Here is a 25,067-nt window from a genome sequence, read left to right on the forward strand (position 1 = left end):
GCCTGTGGGGCAAATCCGGGCCACCGCGTGTTTTCGTAAACAAAATCGTATTGGACACAGACACGGTTCATTCCTTTACTTATTGTCTACGGCTGCTTTCCTACTACAGCAGAATTGAGTAGTAGTGACAGAGACCATACGGCCCACAAAGCTTAAAATATTTATTTCCTGCCCCTTCACAGAAAAATTTGCCAACCCCTGCCCTAGGACAGGGCCATACTCTATCCATCTGACTTCACTCTCCTTCACTCTACTTACATCCCCTTATCCCCACTCCCCATATTCTTCCCACTCTGAGTTGCTGTCACTTAGCTCACGCTATAATTCCATCCTGGAATTCCTTTCCCTCCCTTTTCTAAACCTGTATCCTTTAGGCAAATCTCAAGTCATACCTTCTACCTAAAACCTTCCCTATCTGTTCTATCAGGGAATGTTTCCTATACCATACCACTTAGTTTTGATTGATCAAACAGCAAGTTTATTGCTCTCTAAACTGTTTCGTGTCTGTGACGATCCGTCATTACAATTACACTGTGAGCTCCTCAAAGACAGCAAGCATGTCTCGAATTTCTCTGGAAAACTCCACAAAATCTAGCCACTGTGCCACGTACCAGTGAGGTGTGTTCACTTAGTATGCGTTGACTGCATTTCTTTAGCTGAAATTCACTCTAAAAATGTTGTAAGTTTGAGCCCTGATAGTTGTAGCTGAAATGTGATATCTACAACTATTAAAAGTGATATTACAAATGATTTATTTGTAGACATTCCAGCAGTATGATGGCTGGTATCTCTTATAGCGGTTTTGAAATGTATAATAAATACTCTTAGGATGAGTTTGTGATAGCAGACAACCTTCTCTAATCGCCCTCTCAAACTCCCTTATATTTTAACTAAAGACTTTTTTTCATTTAACATAAAATGAGTAAAAAGGGAAATGATGCCAGAATTGGGATGAGTTATGCAAATTTATTACCCTCAGAAGACTCTGCATGCAGGATAGTATACTAGTTTTCTGTTTTTAATAAAATGTGTGGCAGATATCAAGCTACTTAAGCCAGAAGTCCCATATGTTTAGCTGAATAAACCTACTCTCTATAGAATACCTCCATTTGGTTTCCCCTGCCATCACCTCAAACCCATCATACTGAAACGAAACATCACAAACCAAGCGTCTAATACCTCTAAAATTTAAAAGCTAGATTGGGGGGCGGCAGAGATGGCTTAAGAGGATGTTACATAATTTTTAATATCTAACATTTGGATTTCACACATCTTAACTATTCGGTTAATCACCAGAAATTATCTATTCCTTTCACTCAAGACAAATAGAATGACTTGGCTCTGAGACTTTTGTCAAACTGATGTCATTTCTAAACTTTCACTCTTGTGAGTCAAGTCCTAGTCAAAGATCTCCATTATGTGCCAGACTCATATTTAAAAGACCATTTTACTTAAACTAAGGGCAGGTAGTTATTATAATCATTGAGTAGCCCGAGTGACCAAGAACCAGTTACCTTGAAATTAATCTGGGGTTGTCATCCAAATAGTTCTCTGTCAAATACTAAACCTAAAAGTCTTATGGTTTCATATAAATTAAGGTACAACATTTAACTAATTTTATTACAGTTTTGGACACAAAACAAAAGAGATTTGGGGAAATACTTTTCCCCTACTCTAAGAAAAGATTTGCTACTGAGATTTCTAGAAAAATGACACCAAATGTCCTCATGCCTTCTTTCTCCATCCTCCCAGAACACCCTTGGCCCTTTCAAATACTTCCCTGTGCTTAGAATGTCCTCCCCCTCTTCATCCACCTAGCAAACTCCAATTTTTCCTTGAAGTTTAAGCTCAAACATATTCTGCTCTGTGAATTCCTTTAGGCATATTTAAAGCTTCTTCCCATTTGGCATACATCCCCCATTAAAGCAATTATTCTATAGGTATTTATGTTTCTTATTTACATATATCTCATCCCATTTGTTCATAGGCATCAAGGACTCTTTTTTATTTATTTATTTATTTATTTATTTATTTATTTATTTATGGCTGTGTTGGGTCTTCGTTTCTGTGCGAGGGCTTTCTCTAGTTGCGGCAAGCGGGGGCCACTCTTCATCACGGTGTGCGGGCCTCTCACTATCGCGGCCTCTCTTGTTGCGGAGCACAGGCTCCAGACGCGCAGGCTCAGTAGTAGTGGCTCACGGGCCTAGTTGCTCCGCGGCATGTGGGATCCTCCCAGACCAGGGCTCGCCCGTGTCCCCTGCCCTGGCAGGCAGACTTTCAACCACTGCGCCACCAGGGAAGCCTGGCATCAAGGATTCTTAACTTTCGTTCTTATGTCGCTAATACCTGGCACAGAGGAGATATCTCACAATACTCGATGAACGAAGGGATGTATGATCCATCCCTCCCCACAAGTTTTAAAACAAACTATTATATCCTGGCTTTAGCAACTCCCTTCTTTGTCTCCTAAAAATATCCTTGCTGGTTCAGCCTCAATGTCAAGTTCCTTTCTGATTCTTTATTGGTCTTACCTATTAAATCTAGATGCTTCCAGGAAAACACACGTTTTTCCTGCTGCTCCAATACTTTCCTCTCAATCTGTTCATTGGCTTCAAGGAAATCTTTTGGAACAAACTTCAAACTGCTGCTTTCCCCACAACATATTCAATAACTTCAGATCCACTCATCTCCTTTCATTAAGATCAATTCCAAGGCTCTTTGTTTCACCAAAGTATTTTACTAAACAACCCCTATGCTCTTTCCCTAATTTTTAAAGTTAAGGTTTATTTCAGTTGGGCTCCATACATCATGTATCAGTAAGCTTTTAATTTAAAAATCAAATCCTTTTATCTCTTATCTTGGAAAATAGATTTGAAAGGATTCTCAGTTAACTTATCTGGCTGGTTTTTAGAGATGATTTTAGAGGTTTCAGAGAACAGAATCGTATCTGAACAAACCATCAGAAACACCTCAGGTTGGGAGTGACTCACCGGTACTCCTTGGTGTACTCAAAGTCTTGTTTGTTGTAGGCAGGTTTTAAGAAATTGCACTCAATGACTCCAATTACTCCCACACCTTCTCCATGAGTTGGCTTACAAGAAAAATATTAATTTCAACACTTACATTACTGTTGACTGCCTGGAGGCACTTCCTTTTGATTCTAAACAATAATAGAAAGGTTACATAACGTTCACGGGCAAGGAGAGGCCAGTAATATCTAGAGAAACACTGAGAATGTACTCCAATAGACTGCAAGTATTACAATGAACTGGAACCTCTGGAACCTCTGGCAAATTACAGGGCAGAGATTTTCAAACTGTGATCCATAGATTTCCTAGGATTTTCCAGGGATTAATAGCCATCTCTACTTCACCCACACTACCTCCACTTTCATCTGTTTTATATTATGGGACTGCCATAAGATTTCACTTGAACAAAGAATGACAATGCTAAAAAAAAATCAAGGTTATATACTTCTGTTCTAGGGAACTAAAACCAAACTCCATCTCAAAAAAATTTAAGGATGCTATATAAATCACACTCCATTAAAATAAACCATTTTTATATATGTATGCCACCAAACAACTGCTAAAGAGAGTCAGACTTGCAGTATTATTAATTACAAGTTGATACAAGAGATTTTTGGATTTATAATCATTTTTGTATACTTTAATGGAAGGAACTGAGTCAGAGTGTAATTAGACTGGCAAACAAACAAGTTGTATAAAGATGATATAACAATGAAAAGCAATATAGGTTGAAAACTAGCTCTCCTGGGTCATATGTAACTTTGTCCTACTGTGTAATATAAAGCAGTTTATCATTCTTTGTGCTCTAGCAATCTTATCTGTAAAACAGGAATGAATGGGATACTTGCGGATATTACTACTTTAAGTTGTCATCAAAATTTTAAGATGATGGTAATATTTGTATAGTTCAGTTATAGAGTACTTTTGCATAATTTATCCCATTTAAATCTCTCAACCCTGCAAATTGTAAGATAGGCAGAGCAAGTAAAATTACTATCGTTGTTTCCATTTTACAGGTAAGGAAATTGAGCCTCAGAGAAATTAAACAGTGTAGCCAAGATTACATGGCTTTTAGGTGGAAAAGCCAGGCCTCAAAACCTGGTCATAAACCACTACATTTTATACATCTTCCACGATGCCTTACTGTCTCCCCAAGAAAATGGAAAGAGCTACCTCAAACATTAATAAACTTATACGCATGGCAGAGTTGCTGGTGCTCTAATTCTACCTCTTATTAACAGCTACCTAGAAAATGCATTCAGTAAAACTCCTGGGTTGATTGACATCTATGAAGAATGAGAAGTAGAAAGAGCTTTTGAACACAAGACAGCTCAGTGGTAACACAGAATTCCAGGATCAGATTTAACAACTATCTCAAGATGAGTAAAAAGCCATTCATTAGTCTATCCCTTTTGCAAAATTTAAATCCTCTTCCTACTCTTTTCAGCCTTCTATGACAAAGAAACTAACTACTCACCTTCACCTGGCATCCCACCTTCTCAAAAGACTTTATGAGGCGGTTGTTATGATACATCAGTACTCCAAACTGGTTATTATTCTTGCAAGAGAACCCAAAAGTTATTTTCACCTGCTTATTCTGAGAAGAAAATCATTAAGGAGACAAACACCAGGAGCTTTAGCACACAAAATTTTGCACTATATTACAGCAAAAAACATCAAACACCATTGTATGTAAACCGGTATAACCTTTCTAGAAGGCATTTTAAAAATCGGTAGCAATAGCTTTAAAAATATTCTTAACCTTTGAACAAGTAATTCTCTTTCAGGAATTTATCCCACAGAAACAGTCAGAGAAGACCATAAAGGTTTATGAGTTACAGAAATTTATCAGTGATTTATAATGGCTAAAAAAACATAAATAATTTAGATGTCTGACAACAAGGGAATGACTAAATAAATGTTGGTGTATCCACATGGTCTGTTATGCAGCTCTTAAAATTATGTCTTTGAAAAGTATTTGGGAACATTAGGAAATGTTCAGAACAACAAGTATCATCTAAAAATATATACTATAAATGTATACATAGAAAAGACTATAAGAAAATATATCAAAATACCATCAGTGATCTAAAAATTCATAAATCACAAAACGTTTCTTAACCCTTGCTAATTGCTTAATTTGCTGTTAGGTAAGATACATGGTACAACACAAATTCACACACTTACATGCAATAAGGTAAGTCCGGCTAATCATACAAAACACAATGAAAGCAAAACCATGAAGAACAAAACCACTTTTAAAGGTAAAGGACAATAAATAGTCCTGTTGTAATATATTTCATGGGAAGAAGTTAACAAGCTTGGATAAATGAAATAAAGAGAACTAAGTATTATACATAAAACATGAATAATTTATGAGTTTTTAGCAACTCCTATTTGATTTAAAAACCAAGGTAATAGAGTGAGAAAGATAAAGGAGATAGAGAAACTGAGATTTTCATTAAAACAAATACCAAGAAGTCTTCATGTCCAAATGAGTTAAATGAAAACTTATTTTTGTTACTTTTTCAAAAACTGATCTCCATTACCCCCTCTAAGTAACAAGCTACTTGCATCAAATCCGTGTGACAAGTGGGTCAGGTATGATATGAAGACATGATACGAGTGGGTACATAACAGTAATGCTTGGCTCAGAACATATAATGTTCTGGGCTCCAGAAGCTCAAATCAAATCTCAAATAAGACCCTATTCCAATGAAAAAACAAAACAGGGCAAAACTGCCCCAAACAAAAAACCAAAATTCTACACCATAAAATTAACATTTTAAAGATAAAGATAGTCAAATTCTTTCTGTTGTGTACTTTTAAATTCTAAATTATGGGGTGGAAGTACACTGGGGTAGGAGATTCCCCAAATTAGGATAAGGAGAAAGGACAAGAGGAGAGAAGAAGCCTTTGATAACTGAACTGAGGAATAAATAAGTCAGCATCTGTAATCTTTTCCCTCAGTGACTTTAGGGGAAATTTTATTAGAAGTTTCATTTTACTCATGCCTATAGTGAATTTGTTTAGCCCAAATTCTAATAGGGAAAGGTAACCAGTTTAATGGGAAGGGAGGTTGAGAAGAGCTCAGGTACGTACAGAATGCATCCATAGGAGGTACCCTGATAGAAACCCACAGAAGAAAGAAGCTGGAGGTAGAAATGTGGTATATCCTGAAACAGTAGTTGAAAGGCACTTCTTTAGACTGGCTCTGTTAAACCTATGGCACTAAGATCCTAGCTACATACAGTGATATTATAACTAATTTACCTACAGATGCTAACAATGTTAGCTCTGGCTTTGTTAAGTTGGGTTTGTTTAGGGCTTTAAAAAAAACTTTCACAGTAGACAAGGGTTGTGTTCTTCAAAAGGAGAAAATCAATCTGCTTATGAGTAACAACCATATGGCTATTTAAAAAGGGAACGGCATTTTCTAATTTTTGGTCAGGGGAATAAAGACAAAGTAAGCTAGATAATGACTTTGATAAAACAAATAGAGTGTGAACATGTTTCTTGGGCCAAGAGCTGAGCTTATTACTAGAAAATAAATTACAAGAGCAATTCTTCATAACTGCTTATGAACCCTCACCCTTTCAAAGACTTTTTTGACCCCAAAATCCATCAACAAAGATGGGCCTAATTTCCAAAGCTCATCTTAAGATTTCCTCAAGTGTCTGAAATCCATTCCCAGGGCAATGGGGCAGGGTGGAGGGTAGAAGTGAAAATGAGTAATTACTTCTCTGAGTGGCTGCCAATATGAGAAGTACCAAGAAATCCATGTCAAATCTGTTGAAGATTTATCTCACCCTAGAAAATCAACTTTTAATTTCCAATCTCCTAACTTTTATCAACATAAGTCTGGACTTGTTACAGCAAAAATCATAGTATGTCCTAAAGATGAACAAGTTCTAGTCAACATTTTGCTTATTTCAATCAATGTAGTATATATATAACAAAATTCCAGTACAAACCAAACAGTGTGAATCATTCCTTATAGCAGAGATTCTCAAACCTGGCTATTCATTTAAATAAATAAATATTTCTTATTAAAAAAAGAGATTTCAGAATCTACTGAACCAGAATCTCTAAAGTCTCAGGATGCTGTATTATTTTAATAATTTCCAGTTGATTTCTGATTAAATTGGCACACAGATTGGCATTCAAGAAATACTTCCTTAGATACCTAAAATAGGGTTTGTACTATAACACGCATTTTTGAAGTGGAAAAGGAAAGGTTTCTGTTTTTCTGTGCCAACTTGGAAATCTAATCCTGAAACAAAGAGGTCAGCTTCATGTAGTTGTAAGGATACTGTGAAGGTAGGTTTATATATATCATATCCTACATTGGCCAGGCTCTTGGCAATCATCTGGGTAGTCACCTTCTTTTGACGCAGAAAAATTTTCATTCGTGGCTTCATATATAGAATGCCACAAAATGCCTATGGAACAGTGAAGGGAAAGTTATTACACAATATTGCCAATTCTACTGACATCCCTGTTGCTACCATCTACTGACTCTGCTAGCAACTGAGATCTAATCTGGGCAAATATTTGACTCAGTTTCTATACCTTGTTATTCTAAATCAACTACCACACTAAGTGCTGCTGACTATATTAGCTACATTGTTTCAGTGGAGACAGTGAAAAGGAATCCTAGCATAGGGTCAAAAGGTTGTCAACTTTATATAACTAAAGTGAGATCTTGTTTTATAATATTTTCATGTTACAGGATATCTTACCTCTCATCGTTGAAGAAAAACCACTCTTACTCACCCGTAAAGAATACTCTGTTTCTGGCAGCTCAGAGGTAATGCCACCAGTCTCTTTTTCTTCTGTGCCAAAGTCTGATACCAGGATATCATACTGATCTGTATCAAAGTCCAACTCAGACTTTCCATCTTTATTTCTGGGTAAAAGAGACAAGTACCAATCTAACAAAAACTGGCTCCAAAGGACAAAAATGCACTAGGAACCCAAGAGAAAAGAAACAACATGAGCCAAAACTCAGATACCTATTTCTTTCCCTGACTACCAATTCAAAGGAACTACACATTACTTGCTTTGAAGATCACACAATATTTAAGGGCCTTTCCAGCCTAAACAAATCTACTAAGTTTCATAGAGGTGTGATACCAAGCACAGAAGGAAAGAAAAACAAGGAAGGTGGGAATGTCTGTGATCTGATAAATCAAATGGATGCCAGCTATCCTCGAGGCAGGATCTTAAAACAGATCCCAACTTTCTGGGTATCGTTGGGTAGGTCATTCAACATCATTTCCCCCAAATGAATAGATAGATGGATCAAAACCTACTCTTTCTAACTTTAGCAATAGTATAAGGACTACTAAGATTTCCCCAGATCTAATTCTATTTCTTAGAAGGAAAAAAAAAGGTTGTGACAGAAACAGCATATACTTGTTAGTCTTCTAGAATTATCATTTAAATATAATAGTACTCATATTGTTTTCCTTAGGACCATTTCTTCTTCTCATAATCCCTTTGGGTCACTTAAATACGGTCCATTCCAAGACCCTGGGCTACATCACTAACAACTGCCAGGGAAAAAAGGCAAGACCCATCTTTGTTACTGGAAAAAATGCAAAACAAATGATGGGTTACAGAGACAAAATACGTATCAGAACCAATGGTCCCCCAAATTTGTTCTGTGGAACAGCAGTCCCCCAAGATACTCTTAAATAAGAAATAAAGAGATAAATAAAGCCTGTATAATCAAATAAAATTGAGAAACAATTCCTGGCTCCCAGAGCCACCTCAAGCTCTAGGGATACCTCCCTCATACTGGAGGTTTCAGAAGCTCAGAGCTGCTGTGTTGAAAATGTAGCTCCTTCTTCAGGGCTGAACCAGAGCCACTATGATACGTATCCTGTATAAAGCTCATGTCACTATAATGGTATATCCTGTATTTTGCAGGATAATCCTGACTCTTGCTACCCCACCCCACTCTGAGGAGGTTCCCTGTCCTCTCTGGTGCTCGCCATTCACCATCCAAGGAAAGGAGGTCTGGAGATACATTTTTTTTGAAATTGGGAAACACTGCATTCTACATTGCTCTCTTAAACGTTTTCAATGTATTTTGAAATAACATTAGCATATTAAAGCCTCTGAGAAGTCCTGCAATAAAGCAACATGGTAAGCTTTGTTTAAGCCAGCTTTTTCCAAAGTTATTGGACCATAGAACCCTTTATTTATATAACACCTAGTACCATATAACTGAGAAACAATATACAAAGAAAAAGTCTGCTTATTGTGTTTAAATCACTGGAAATGGCTCATGAAAATGATCCTTTATAATATAAATTATATTACTTGAGGTTTTCGCAGGAGGACACAGGAAGATGTAAATTACCTTACTTTTTTTTCTTTTTAATTGAAAGTACTTTCTATATAAACCAGCATGGTTTTTATCTAAGTTTTACCCAACTAAGAAATGAGGCAAAATACTTGACCTATGGAGAAAAAAAGAAGAATGAATATATCTGATACTCTGTTCTATTAAACATAAGAGTAACACCTCTATTTCATATTAAAGATTTTTAGGTTTCAGTGGATACTGTGTTCCATTTAACATGACAAAGTTAAACAAATGACATATCCCAAAGTATTTCTATGTTATTTTATTAGCTCTAAATACATGACCTGAAGCCAGCTTCATTATAGTTCAAATGTATCTGCTTCGAAGATTTTTCCACTTCTAATCCAGCTACTCTGAAAACAGTAATACAGAGGTCCTTATTATTTAAAGATCGCGTTGCACTTTGTTACCCTAATTTCTTTCTCTTACTTCATTTTCACTGTCAAATAGGTAAAATAACTATCATTGACCTATCTCAAAACAGTGTCCGTGAATATAAAATAGATATTTATAATGGATTCTGAAGATCTTAGAATAATGTTGAACTGTCTTGATGGTAATAGCTTCAGGATATGTATGTAGGTCTCCACCTTATCAAGCTCCACGTTTTACCAATAAGAAGCACTGTCTCAAACAGAGCTGTGGTTCTAAGAAAGTTAAGGATAGGTGTGCAATGATATACAAACATGTATCAAAATTTATCTACTCTGCTTCTCTAGAGCGATTTATTAAAATATGCTCCATCATACTGCTTTTGCTTATTAGAATCTATCACTCTTGGAATACTATACCTGCGGATGTTCCAAATGAGAACACGAGTGCCTTTTTTGCCTGGGATGGCATCAAACTGGGACAGCAGGTCATTTTCACTGTTGAAAATTGAATAGTTCAAGATGGCTTCTAGGCTGGGCAAGGAATCCTCAGTAATAATCATTTTTTGTAAAACCAAGTATAGTCAAAGAAAAATTAATATCTTAAGAGGATGCTATCAGTCAGGAAGATGTCTTTTGGGTTGCCCGTTTAGACAAAATATAGACATATAAAGCATGGACATTACTGCTACAGAAGAAAGGAAAGGGGGGAAATGCAGAAAGGTTGTAGAGACAAAAACCAAAATCAGTTACGCCTGCAGAATATAGCTTCAAAGATATAATGTAAATTAAGACAGTCCTATCTATACTTAAGAAATAGTTCAAAGGCTGAATTTTTCTACTCTTTGGAAGCAATGAGTTCAAACTTTATTGCTATACTGCCTGCGTAAAGACACCTGGTGTCTAACAGAAATAATAGCTTGTCCAGGTATAGAAAAGTGAGCTATTCAGCTGTCAGAGAAGCTGATAAATAGTATGTTTCTAGGAGAGTGACGCAAATGTAACTACCCTTAGGGGAAAAAAAAAAGAGAAGGCCCTAGGGAACTTTACCACAGGAGTGGTGGGAGTGGGGAGATAGTATACAGATCCAATCGCCTAACAGTGAAAACTGCAATATAATTCTAAGATTCTGTCAATGATCCATTTACTTAAAAAATACTTAATAGGGTGGAATTCCAGTTAAATTGAAGACACCTGAATGCCTCTTTAAATATGAAAACTTTTGATAGCTGGATTCGACCTGAAGAAAGAGGTTTCTATCAGAATAGTCAGATTAGACTAATTTTTAACTAACGTTTTCCATTTCCAGAAAGGATATTGTTTTGCTGGTTGAATGGAACAATTGGTACAATAACTGCTTGGGCCTGGACACATTCCAGATAGGTCTGTGATAGGAGTCCAACAGTGAGAGTACCCCCATTCTTGGTGAAGACAAGAGCGTCCTTTCCTAGTCGCATGGAGCCTGACTTGAAACCATTACCAAAGACCCCGATGGGACGCTGGCTCTTCTTTATTACTTTATCTGTAAAGCCAAAGCTGTAATTACACAAGAAAAAAGAAATCAGAAAGGTAAAAAGCATCCTAAGATACGCAGGCAGAATGTCTGGCTTTCACATGAAGAACACTTATACAAAGTCCTTCCTTTTTTCTTCCTTTTGGTATTTCTGGGCAAAATTATTAAGTTAAAAACATAGGAAATCACTACGGGGTAATGGGACTGATCTTCCTGTGTGGTCTGCGTGTACATAAACGCTGCCGCTACATTCGAGTCACACTTTATAAATGTAAAGGCGGCCTCTTTTCACTCACAGAGAGAGCTAGAGGAGGCCATGGGGCAGCTGCCTTTCTTGTCGAGATAAAATAGCCGTGATTGCTAATAGTAAAGTTAGGGGGAGATGAAAAGGGTGGTTATCTCAGAGTATACCCTAGAGAGGGTAACAAGAGTACCAGATAACTGGCACTAGCACTAGTCAGAGGTACTAGGCTAGGCATCCCTAACCTGGTCATATCACTCTCTAGAAATCTGAAAGTCAGAGGTTATATATCTTGACAATTTCAACTATTCACTCGAAGGATAACACTTCCAGTTCTTACCCTCTGCTCCATCTGCTGGGACAGTTCATTGGAATGTGGCCAAGGGATAAAAATAGGTAGTTCTGCCTCTGAATATCAGCAAACAGCTGCAGTATAAAGTCTCCCTTGTTTTATTAAGGGCCTTTCACCGAGCCACCTCAACAATCTCTGTAGCCCCTTATGATCAGCTTAATCTGGGAGCCAGATCCTTTCCCTTTCTTATATTTTCCATTCAAACACACAACAAAATGACCGAACCAAAAAAAAAATTAAAGATATGAAATCTAGAAAATGATTATTATCTTCATGTATCTTCTCTCATTACAAATGAAACTAATTTTTTAAGGATTAGTTCTCTCTAGATGGACTAAGTTTACAATGTTGTACACTACCATTCATTCAATAAATATTTACTGAGTACCTACTATGTGCTGTGCATCATGCTAAGCACTGGAGACACAACTGTTAGTAAAAGAGACATGGTTCTTGCACTCATGGTTTACAGTCTAAGGAAGGATTTCGTATATTACAGATTAGATGCTTCTCCAACATCAATAAAATAGATGTTCTACCTGCCATGGCTGAGCAGCTTGGCCTTGGCTCTTATTCTTTTAATTGGGTTGAGGTGCCTGATTTCTACTTCCTGGAGGCCAGGGTTTGTGTTCACTTCCTGAGGAAGGGGGACCACCTTTTAATTTTCTATTTCAAAGTGTTAAACGATAATACCATTGTGTCCCTCTAGAGTAGACACTTTATAGGAGCTTTGTGTATCCAACAAATAAACCCAACCACATAAAAAGGTAATTTCTAGGACAGTAGAGTAGTTCCTTTGAAAATACCAACAGAGCATTGAGCTTCTGCAGCCTATATGGGTCTTAGCATTCCAGGAAGTAAACTTAAAGAAGTTGGTAAGATTCAGGCATTCTTTTTCCTCCTGTGGAAGAATTACCTAAAAACGATAGGGTCGTTAGGAGGGTTAAATGATACACTGTATGTAAAATATATTATAACTTATAAAGTAGTATTCAAACTTTAATTTTAAACTAACTCTAGAAGTCATTCTGAGAATTGTCATGTGCTATCCTCTACCTCTACTTGAGATCTAATGTCATATCTAAAACTCAGGGCTCTTCATAAACAGTAATGTTACCTACCATGTGAAATGGATCTATAAGGTTATTTGGACTTAAACCTACTCTAATGCCACCAAAGCTTCAATTAGGTGCTCAAGGGAAAGTGGTTAAAACAGGGAGACTATATTACTCCCTTAATTTCCTTACCTTTCCTGCCTATTCTGCCATCTAGCGTCTCTTTTTTCCTTTGTAACTATAAACTTTCATTGTGTTATGGTTTGGGGAGACTAAATGACCATATAAGGTTGAGAAGATAAGTAGTGGGGCAGGGCCAGAACCAGAAATGGAAAAGGATGAGAATAATGAGATGAGAGGAGCTGGAAGCTTAGTATGTTGGTGTTGTTATGTTATCCTTAACTCTTCCCGTGTGTTCTTTTTTATTCCACTTGCATTCCCATATTAGGTATTCTATTTAACTGAAAATCGCAGAATAGATGCCAGATACCAATCAAATAACTACCTAATATAAAAGCCTTCACAATAAATAACAGAACTGTAGGAATGTATCTTATATAGTTTGGTTAGACAGGTGGTTTCTCTTCATTAAGTAAGTCCTATTCTATCCTCTCGTGTAATAGACAACGGTGTTTACACACCAAGCGGGCTCTTTGAGTGGAATCCAGGAAAATAGCAGCTTGCTCCCGAGTTCCTTAAAATGTCAAGATTCTAGAATCTAGAGGGGTAAATTTAAATTGGGACTCTGATCAATGAAAAAAAAACCTTAGCAAATTCATGGACATACAAGGGCAGGTACTGCTGTTCCCTATAAATATACTGGTGATGTAATATGTCATATAAAATAATGAAAGAATGCTAAGCACACTGTTATTCTCTGGCTGTTGTTTTAGAAGAACAGACCTACTAGGAAATGCACTTCTGATCAGAGGTAGCAAATACCTTCAATCCATGGGTCTGTGGCTGCTTTTAATCCTTGACCTTTAAGAGAGGTTTTCCAACTTGCTGAAAAAGGCAGCAGAATATATAGACTAGTTGGTTCACACACTATCCCCATAAGTGAAAGAGAATTAACTGTGGACCTTAAAGGAATTTAATGATAGGGTTTTTCTTTTTAACTTGATTTTCATGGGATTCTGCATTTATGGGAGAAACTGTTGTTTCAGTTACATAACTATTTTATTAGCTGGAAAATATAAGAGTAGCATAGAAGTCAGAAAATGTGAATAAGATTATAACAAATGTTACAGGTCAAAGAGAATTTCTGTAGGCTTAATAATTTTGCATAGTTACCTCTTATTTTTTCCAAATACAAAAATAATATGCCTCCAAACCACAAACAGAAAAATTAATATACTTAATAATAATTTTCAAAGTTACCTCTAAAGTTCAACTATTTTAAAACAAATTGTGGTAAGTGGAATCCCTGGCTGGAAGTTAGAATTGGACTAAATAATCTCTTTTAAATAAATGGGACCTTCTAACAGATTCAAGTTTATTTTAAGATATGATCAGAAATAAAATCCAATACATATAACTATACATAATCCAGGACTCATTTAAAAAATTCTCTAAAATTGAACAGACTTGTGGCTGCCAAGGGGGAGAGGGGTAGGGAAGTATTGGGAGTTTGGGATTAGCAGATGCAAACTATTATATATACAATGGATGGACAACAAGGTCCTACTGTATAGCACAGGGAACTATATTCAATATCCTGTGATAAACCATCATAGAAAAGAATATGAAAAAGAATATATATATATATGTATAACTGAGTCACTCTGCTGTACAGCAGAAATTAACACATTATAAATCAACTATACTTCAACAAAATTTTTAAAAATTCTCTGAAATTAATTTTCAAGTATGAGGAACAACTGCCCAGCTTAAATTAGTGGGAAACGTATTTGGCATGATAATGTCAAAAAATCCTATGGCTACTGTAGTTCCTGCCTGATTTTTGGGAACAAAACATCCTTCATATCTGAACTCAAATGTCATTTCTTCATGATAGCCTTTTTTTTTTTTAAACATCTTTATTGGAGTATAATTGCTTTACAGTGGTGTGTTAGTTTCTGCTTTATAATGAAGTGGATCAGCTATACATATACCTATATCCCCATATCTTCTCCCTCTTGCGTCTCCCTCCCACCCCTCTAGGTGGTCACAAAGCACCGAGCTGCATGGTAGCCTTTTTTGATTCCACAGACTAGATTAGATCCCTCCGCTATATACCCTCATAGAAACTATACTCTTCCTTCATAGCACTTACCACTAGTGGAATAACCTATGTAGTTGTATTACTAGTCAATTATTTTATATCTTTCTCATTAAACTGCCAGCCCCTTGGCAATAAGGATCATGCCTGCCTGGTTCACCACTTTATCTCCAGTGACTCTCAGAAAAGTGCTCAGTAAAAATTTGTTGAAAGAATCTGGAACAAAAGTTGCTGCAATTATTTCGAAACCATCCTCCTCCTTCCTCCTGCCTTGTAATTGTAAGCACCAAGTCTCACAGATGTAGTTCCACAGACAAAATAGAAGGTAGTAAGATTTGTCGGGCCCACTATTTGACACCCATGTCACCGGGATAAGGTGTGGGGGGAAGGAACCAATAAGAGGATAAGTGATTTTAGAAAAAAACCTAGTACATACAGAATTAGACACATAAATATTTTGGTTCCATCCCATCTAAAATCCTCTTTTTCTTTATATAAAATATTAATTTTAGGAGATAAAAGTGAGGCTATAAGTTTAAAAATAGGGCCAACTCCATACCTTCATCAACATACTGGCAACATTCTTATCTCACTTCTAGAAGCTTTCCTCAGATATTCTTCTAATTATAAGAATCTGAGACATAAGGTACACAGATTGCTGAGTGGTAAAACATAACCAAATTTATAATTGGTTATGTCCAAATTTCACTTCTTTTCTTTGATGGATCAAAGGGATTTCCCTACAAACAGGGTTATAGAATTAGAATACCTTCAAAGAGAACTACAACCAAATGAATTTTTTCCGTTTTTATAGTTCGGAGCCCTTTCCCTCCTCCACAGAACCCCTCCACTGGTACTCATGCTTCACACGCTAGTTCAGGAAGCCTCATGGAGAGTAATCAACCTCATCTGCTAAAAAAAAGGAAGAGAGAAGGAAGGAGTTGAGGAAACACTCATCTTTTACTGAGTGATATGTGAAGATGATAAAGTACAAACTTACATTCTTAACTACAAACCTTTTAAAGTAATTAAATGAACTAACAGTGGCAAGAGAAATCTGTTATCACCAGCTTCAGCAGTTAGAAAAGAGAATTTCCTAACCTTGTAATTCTACTGCAAAACTTTCAAAGATTATGTGTATGATGTCCTCTATTTATCTTTCGTGGGGCTTGATTATACCCAGGCACGTTCATGGTTCAATCCATAAATTGTTCCAACGCCAATACTCCTGACCTAAGAGTGAATTTAAGTTAATATAAGTTTGCGAAGGTCTCAGACCAGTGAAGACCTCCAGGTTTTTACCCATGCTGTTCTTTTTGCCTGGACTCTCATCCCTTGCCCCCTGCTTCTTTACCTCATTGAATTCTACTACTCACCCCTTAGATCTCAGCTTAAATATCACTTCATCTAAGAGGCTTTGCCTGACCTCCTGGATCAGATTGGGCTCCCCTGATGAGTTATCTCATTGCATCCTATACTTTTCTATCATTATACCTATCATTTTTTGTTATGATTATTGCTTGACTGTCTGAATTGCCAGCTAGACTCTGAGTTCTGTGAGGGCAAGAAGAGTGACTATTTCATAATCTGTGTCCTGGCACATAACAGCTGCTCAATAAATACTTGTTGAATGACTAAAGGGAAAGGAAAATTATTAAGCCTTAAATAGAGTTCATGAACCCAAGACAAGAGAAAAAGAATGAAGACATCTTTACCTGAGCATTCGGTGTAGTTTATGAGGTGTCATCCCACATCCATCATCAGTAAAGGTCAAACAAGATTTATTCTTGACCTCCTCAACATCTATAAAGACCGTCCTGGCAGATACATCTGGATCTACAGCATTATCTGCAAAAGGTAGAAATCTGTGATATTAGATCTCTTTTTCTAATATTCTATTAAAATCTCTAGTTCAGTGCCCCTAAGGCATAGAAACTGTCCTTTATTCCCTTCACGTGAATGTCCCAGAAGGGAGCAGGGAGCATTAATAGTATAGGGAAAAATAGGTATGATGGCAGATGGGTTTATGAAGCTGATTTCTAGATTTCATATGATGACTGATGTGCAATCTGCTTTCTCTCTTCAAACTTCAGAGACTGTGGGAAAAATAACTCCTCCATATATCAAGCATTTTGCTCCATTTTCGTCTTATCACTTCTTGTCTTTTTAGCCACTTTACTGCTCACAAACGTATACAGTAAAGGGTGATTATGGAGAAGAGCTGAATCTGCAACTTTGGTACAAACAGATACATACCACACGCATTAGAGTTTATTGTGAAGATTTTATTTTTTACTTTTTTTTTACATCACCTCCTCCATTGAAGAACACAGATATTATCACCATCCTTGTTTATAGCCTAAGAGGCACTGAAAGAGTTACAGGTTAAAAACCAGAACACTAACTCCCTGCCTAAATCCCAATGATTGTAGTAAGCATGCTTAGAGGAGTGATTCTGCTTAGGCACTCTGTAATAGTCTTGAAGGTGAGGCTGTTTAACCCTCATTAAATGGAGAACATAGAATTAAAGTAGGAAATATATATACAGAAAGTTTCACGATTCTTTCTGAGTTAGGTCTTCACAATGGGTTAATTATTTAAGACTCCAAAGACATCCAATATAGCCATATTCTAACATATGTGACATGTCTACAACCCCAGGGGGTGCTATTGTCTAATAGCCACATCTTTTTGCCACAGGTGCCAGTTTACATAATTGTCAGTCACTAACACATGTGGTACAAAAGTCTCATTAGGGCTCACTGGCCCAAGTGGGAGGGCAGTTTGTGCAATCTCTTGGATAGGTTCCTTAAGCACTCCTGTCTTTACTAGCTGTTTAATCAAGACAAAGACCTTCCCTTCCACCTGTTTCCCTTTCCCTGGGATCCTACACTGATTTACTGATACCATGTGGCTGGGCTGAGAGATCCAGGTAGGGTTCTGGTTGTATACTCGTCCCACTATCAACGTTCAGATCATGGCATTTCTCTACTGGGAACATCCCTTACAAGCAAGAGAAGTATCGCACATATTCAAAATATCAGTTTTTATAACACGATTAACAGTATCAGTTACAACCACTTAAATGTGTGGAATGTCCATCAAATAAAACAAGACAGATTAATTTCAAGGGCCACAATGGTGTTGCCAGAGTCACTGATAAAGCTGTCACTGATTGTAACCCAAAAAGTCTTAACAGCAGAAAGGCATCACCGATAGTCCCAGAAGGGGGTTAAAAGGTCTGATATAGTCAATCTTTAAGGACTAGGTGGTGCCAAGCCTTGTGTCACGTGGTAAATCAAGTGGGTCAACTTTTGGCAGGAATTTTAAGTCTCACATGTGATAGTGGCTTTATCAGAAATACAGTGTTTTACTTTGTAATAAGAGGCAGCAGGTTTTTTTCTTTAACTGACAGAAGGATTCAGCATTGTGAAGCTGCCTACATTGTTCCAAGAAACTACTTGGCAAGCAGGCCCTGAATTGTTTTAGAACCTATCAATCACTCCTACTGGAAGAAAGCCAAGGCCATTGGGACTGATACCTTTAACTTGTCAACCAACAGGACATCATTTCTACTTTGAAAACTTTGGACATAGAGGAATTTTCTTCTAACACTTTATGAACATTCACAATTCAAACATATAATACATATCAATTCCAATTCTGCATTTATAAAACTGTACATTCAATGAACCAGCTTGCAGGCCTCTCACAAAAAAATCACTTTTATTTTTTCCCTTTTTACTGTAAATTTCACCCAAACTTTACTAGGTACTTTTTCACAGAAACATACCAAAAGAGTTTTAATACAGGCATTTCAGGAGTTACAAGGTAACTGCCAGGAGCAGCTAGACATTTTATCTCCTTGGCTGGAAGCGGGTGGAGCACGGGGGTGGCATGCCAGAGGCCAGGGTCAGCTGAAGCAGCAGGGAAAGAGAGATCAGCAGACAGGCCAGCAGCAGCAAGCACAGCTTTGCACTTACTTTCAGTTTTAAGTGGCCTTTCACTTGGCCTCAACAAATGAAATTATAATAATAACAGATTGGCCTCAATAAATGAACTTATAATAATATGGCACCCATCTGGTGGCTGGCTTCAATCTTACCTCTTGCTGCTTAACCTTCCAAAAATTTATCAACACGTAGCATATGCTATCAAATCCTATGGAATCTATCTTCTCCCATGGCCCAGCCCATCTAGCCTGTGAACAGGTAGGGCAGTGAGAGAACCCCTATTCCTCTCCCTTGGCCCACCACTTAGGTGAGAGGGTAACAGGGACACCCAAATCTGACTACATGTTGGATCTGTTTCTTGTACTTTAACCTTTGCTTTCCGCTGCTTTTGTTCACTAAAAGGATACTGTCTATACAGAATGGCCTGCCTCAGGGAAGCCTGCCTCTCTGCCTGAATGTTAAACCAAAGTGCCTTTGTTCAGGGAAGCACCCTGACCCAGTCCACCTGTGGATGGCTGCAAGAAAGAATGAACACATCCCTTGCCCGAGGCTGGCCATTCCAGGAGATATTTGCAAAACCTATGGCCTTTTTACTTTACCTCCTCATCTCTTCCCCTTCTCTGCGCTATGAAAGATACTGGCATCCAAACCCTGATAAGATGGTTCTTTTGACACCCTAGTCCGCCATCCTCTTGTTCTGCCGGCTTTCCGAATAAGGTCATATTCCTTGTCTCAACACCTTGTCTCCTGATTCACTGGCCTGTTGTGCGGCGAGCAGAGCGAGCTTGGACTTGGTAACAAGAGCTACACTACCAGATCCTGGGACGTCTTTATTCCCTAACCTGGCCCACACAGTCTCATGTGCTACCAGATCCCAGCAGTCTTATCTCTCGTAACCTGGTCCATGCTACCCTCAGTGGGAGGACTCTATCTCTAACGTCCCTCACCCACCACTTAGGCAAGAGCATGAGAAACCAGACCCCAGGGACTCTATCTTATCCCCTAACCATCTGACCCCTGATCTTCTAAAAGAGCATTGTAACTGAAGCTTCATAGCTCATCATAACCCGGAAAGCAATGAGAAAGTGTCCCATGACAGAATCCTTGGAGAGACAGGATGGCGAGTGGGAGATGGCTTTGACGCAGTGCTTCCTCCCATGCCCTCCTGTTCCAGGGGAATGGCCTATGAGGATCTTGCAAGGTTGTCAGGGCCAAGCTGCAGCCCTGCAGACATCCTGCAAGTATCTAAAACTGTGCTTGTCTAAAATTAAGGTCATCATCTTCTGATACAAGGCTATTCTTCTTCCTCTGTTTTCTCTCTCTCTCTCTCTTTCTCTCTCTCTCACATACACACACACAAACACACACACACACAGTGTCAGCATTCAAATGACCACAAGTTTGAAATTTCAAAGTCATTTTTTGTCCTCCCTCTCTCTTACCCTATACATCCTTAGGCTCTCTTACACCTTGCTATTGAATATTACTATTCCCATCGACACTTTCTTAGTTTACAGAGTTTATTGTCTCTCATCCGGATTATTTTGATAACCTCCTACCTCGTCTTTCAAAGCCACATCTCTCTTTTCTCCAGTTCATCTTATACAATGTTGCAAGATTAACTTTCCTGAAGCACAGCTCTGATCATGACATTCCCTTGCTCAGAAAACTTCAGATTAAAAGCTCAAATACCCAAGCCTCACAGTCACATTTTGGTCCCAGCCCACCTTCCTAACTTCATTCCCTGCTTGGTACTTGGAGTAAAAAAATCTGTGTTTGAGTCCTGGGTCTGCCACTTACTAAACACATAATCTTGGAAAAGTCAATTAAATTCTCTGAGCCTCTGTATTCTTATCTGCAGGATGATAATAATAATAATGATGATGATGCCGTCTACCCCAAAAGGTATAGTTAAAAATGTATTTATGAAAGCTCTATGTAAACTCTCTAAGGACCTGTAGCTTTGACTATTCATGAACTCCATGCTCCAATTAAACTCAACTACTCAGTATTCTTCATGCCTTTGTTCATGCAGTTGTTCCTTTTGCCTGGAATGCCCTCCCCTCCCCACACCCATATCCACATGTCCCAATCCTTCAAATCTCAGCTCAAATGTCACCTCTTCTCCAAAGCCTTTCCTAAACCTCCTCTTCCTGGTAAGCTGGAAGTCATCCCTCCTTCCTCTGAACTCCCACAGCACCCAATGTGTCTATCTTTGCTGATATATCACTTTCTATCTTGCAGTTATACAAAGAATAAACCTTCTGTACATGTTTTGTCTCCCCTACTAGAAGATGAACCTATGTTGTATTCATTTTTGTACCCACCACAGTGGCCTTGCCCACAGTGAGTGCTCAATAAATATTTATCGAATGAACAGTTCACTAGAAAATTAATGCATAAGTGGAGGAGAAAACTATGAAGGAAAACCTGAAATGAAAGCTTCGGATTACCTATTAACACTTTGTTCTCCCTTTTCCCTATTATTAATATGACCACAAATAGTTGTGATTTGGTTTTAAAACCTGTGTGTTTGTATGTATGTGTGCAGGGATGTGTGTGTATGTATTGGTATATAATACACATGTATACTTGCACTTATACGGGTCAGCTTGGGCTAGAATTAGGTTAATACTTAAGGCAAAAATCATATATATTCAAAATTACAAATGGAACACTTTTTAAATCACCCATAAAGTTCAGTACACAGTACAGCGTAGGTGCATATGGTTTTGCACAGTGCCACTGAGAGGGAACAACACATTTCTGTCTCTCATTTCCCACTAAGCAAATTGTTACTTTTTCCTCTCTCTTTTTTTCTTTTTTGTAAGTTACATGCACTTAGATCTCATTCCACTGGGAGTTTCCCTCAAGGCATGGTGCAAAACCTTAAAAATATAGTCCCTGTTCTCTAGGATTCAAAACGTGCCCATGTCACTTTTCCCCCTTCACCTTCTAATGAACATACATATTGTGAGCATTCTGTGTTATGGTCAAACTAATCATCAAAGCTCCCCATCACCCTTCCAAATAACTCTCCTGACCATCTCCTCCTGCTGCCCACTGACTTCTCGCCCAAGGCAATCCACACTGCATGGCCACAGCGATTGCTTAGGTTGTAACTGGGGCTCATCTGGGGAGCTTTGAAACCATTTTCAAGATTTTGTTCTGTGCTACCTTGCCCCATAAACATCTCTCCCTAATTTCAGCTTTTGAAACATTTGCAATGTGCTGCATTTTGTCCAGGAATGTGTTTCTTCTTTGCTTTCCACACAGTATTTAGCACACTGCTGCAAAAGCTGGTGTACTTGGCTTCAAGGGATCAACTGAAAACGCTTTAAAAGCAAACATCGGTGGAGCGAGAGGTTAAGTGCTCAGTATTCATTCCAGCGGTGTGAGGGCGCTCGTGGACCGCGGACCCAGCCCTCTGCAGTCGCAGGGAGCCAAATGCACTCGTGTCATCTCTTAAGAGATGTCCCATCATTCCCAGACTCTCTGGTCCCAAAAGTTAAATAACTCCGTCTTCCAGACCTTTCTTCATGCCCCTTTGCTAGCTTGGCGTCCTCCGTCTGTCGCCGGCCCCCGTGGAGCCCAGCTGCCTCAGGGCCCGATATTTTTATGCATCTCCTTTTGATTATTAACTAAGCTATCCTAAAGTGCCCGGAACATCACGAGCCAGAGAGAAAAACCACACGGGAGTCCTAACTCTTAGGACACACCTTGTTTCTTCAGCTTAATCCGCGGAACCTCGTCCCTGGCGACAGAGCCGACCCCCTCCTCCGCCTGCGGAGCCGGGGCCGGTCCCGACGCCCCCACCCCAGCCCCGGCCCGCCCCGCGCGGCTCCGCACATTCCTCTCGCGTCCGCGGCACCACGTTGGCACCGCTGCCTCGGGCGATCGCGGCCAGGCCCGCCCTCGCCACTCACCTAGCAGCTCCGCGATGGCACTGAAGGGTCGCGTGTGGCTGCTGGAGTTGCTCTGTAGGTAGCGGGGGCTCATCTGGGGGCGAGAGAAGGTCCCGTCCCGCGTGAGGCCTCGGCCCGCCGGGCCCTCCCCGCGCGACCCCCGCAGCCCCGGGACCCGCGCGCGCGTCCGCCCCCTCGGGCCCCCGACCTACAGTGCTCAGGCGGATCCCAAAGGCCTGCGGGCCGCCGCCCGGCCGGGCCAGCGCGCTGCCCGGCGCGCCAGGGCCCGCGGGGGCCCCTCGGTACAGGAGCATTTTTTTGGCCGCCACGATACTCGTTTGCCGCCGCCGGACTCCTCGCCCGGCCGTCCCGGACTGGCCCTCGCTCGCTCCCGCTCGCAGCTGGCGGCGGCCGTCCGGGACTGGCCCTCGCTCGCTCCCACCCGCAGCTGGCGGAGGCGGGGCGCGCTCCAGCCACCTGTCCGGGGCGGGAGGGGTGAGGCCGGCAGCGCCGCGCGGTGGCCCCGCCCTGTCAGCACCTCTCCCGACCCGCCGACTGCCGGGCCGGCCGCGGGGCCGTACAGAAATATGGCGACCTCCTGACAGCCGCTCCTTGATCCCCGCCCCTAATTAATTCTTGGCGTTTGCCATAGGCCAGGCCGCCGAGCGGGAAAGCGCGGGGGGAGGGGGCGGACGCGTGGGGAGGGGCGGGAATGAGGCGAGGGGAGGGAGAGGGTGTAGGGATTTCTGGAACAGAGTCCCAGTTAGGCGGTATGACTAACGGGCAGGATAAGACAAGTCTTACAAGTTCTAAAGACTATAGTTTTGCTATCTGGGGAGATAGCAGGCTCGCGTGATGGGAAAGCATTCGGACTATTTTGCCTCAAATGCCTCCAGAAACAGCCAGAACTTTCCAGAAGGCAATTGGCAAATCAACTTCAAAGCTTTGCAAGCGCGCAGGGAGGCTGTTTATAAAAGGAGAAATTGGAATGCACTTAAATACCCCAAAGTAGGGAATGGGTTAGGTTATGCAGTATCCATAAAATGGAATACTATGCAGTTCTTAAAGGCCGTATTTGTGGATGAAAATTTATTCATGTGGAAAATATTCATGAGGGAATTAAGGAAACAGGAGGTCACCACATATTGTGTAACGTGATACCTTTTTTTATTGGAAAAACAAGTACATTTATACATACATATGCATACACACACACACACACACACACACACACACGCACACTACAATGAGAAACACCTGAAATGATATATTTCAAGATGATATCTCCAGGTCTGGAATTATGAATTTTTTCCCTTGTTTGTATTTTCTAGTTTTTGTACTATTAAACACACACTTTGATTACAGAGAAGAGATTTTTATTTTTTTTAAAAAATATAACGTTCCCTGGTACCATTATTTGACCATTCCTCTGTGATATTTCATGTTGTTTTCCATTTATTTATTTTTGGCCAATGGAAAAAGTGCTGCCTCAGACATCCTCATGTACAGATCATGAATTTCTGGTGCAATTATTTCTACAGAATATTGTTGTGTCTAATAGCATGTGTGTGATTTACTCTTAACGAATACTGTAAGATGGAGGCTTGCCCTCCCAGAAGCAGTTAGCGATTTTACCCGTTCATAGCACTACATGGCTTTGATCTTTTAACTTTCTGTCAATCTTTTGAATAAAAAATACTATCTCCTTATTGTTCTAATTTGCATTTCCCTTTCAGTGTAGTTGAATATCTTCTCAAATGTTTATTGTATATTTATATCCTTTGAGCATTATTTCCCCCATTGGGTCCTTTGAATTTGTCTTTTTTTTTTTTTTTGGCGTCTTAAAAAATTTTTTAAATACACAAAAGTACAAAGAATGACAAAATGAATTCCCAGGTACTTATTACTCAGATTCAAAAACTGAATCACTTTACTGTACACCTGAAACTAACACAACATTGTAAATCAACTATATTTCAATAAAAAAATTTAAAAAAATTATCAGGGCTTTTCTATATCTGCTTTATATATTCTTTTATTTTTTTATTTCT

The 25,067-nt window shown here is 39.3% G+C and overlaps 1 protein-coding gene across 2 annotated transcripts in view; it reads right to left on the reverse strand.

Annotated features, from left to right (window-relative positions):
* Nucleotides 1–23,630, reverse strand: part of MORC4 (MORC family CW-type zinc finger 4) — a 53,879-nt gene extending 30,249 nt beyond the window's left edge. Inside the window, exons 1-10 of one of the 2 annotated variants that reach the window (XM_082447541.1) lie at nucleotides 23,229–23,630; nucleotides 23,038–23,110; nucleotides 16,874–17,006; nucleotides 11,094–11,312; nucleotides 10,197–10,343; nucleotides 9,690–9,758; nucleotides 7,806–7,938; nucleotides 7,343–7,471; nucleotides 4,507–4,626; nucleotides 2,991–3,091 (exon numbers count right to left, since the gene is read on the reverse strand). In XM_082447541.1, the coding sequence (XP_082303667.1) occupies nucleotides 2,991–3,091; nucleotides 4,507–4,626; nucleotides 7,343–7,471; nucleotides 7,806–7,938; nucleotides 9,690–9,758; nucleotides 10,197–10,343; nucleotides 11,094–11,312; nucleotides 16,874–17,006; nucleotides 23,038–23,110; nucleotides 23,229–23,330 (1,226 nt within the window). In that variant the 5' untranslated portion in view covers nucleotides 23,331–23,630. The remainder of the gene's footprint in view (nucleotides 1–2,990; nucleotides 3,092–4,506; nucleotides 4,627–7,342; nucleotides 7,472–7,805; nucleotides 7,939–9,689; nucleotides 9,759–10,196; nucleotides 10,344–11,093; nucleotides 11,313–16,873; nucleotides 17,007–23,037; nucleotides 23,111–23,228) is intronic. The other variant, XM_082447542.1, reaches the window with a different exon arrangement.
* Between the last annotated feature and the right edge of the window lie 1,437 nt (nucleotides 23,631–25,067).

Source organism: Balaenoptera physalus, assembly GCF_965194825.1.
Source record: "Balaenoptera physalus genome assembly, chromosome: X".
Classification (NCBI taxonomy): Eukaryota; Metazoa; Chordata; class Mammalia; order Artiodactyla; family Balaenopteridae; genus Balaenoptera; species Balaenoptera physalus.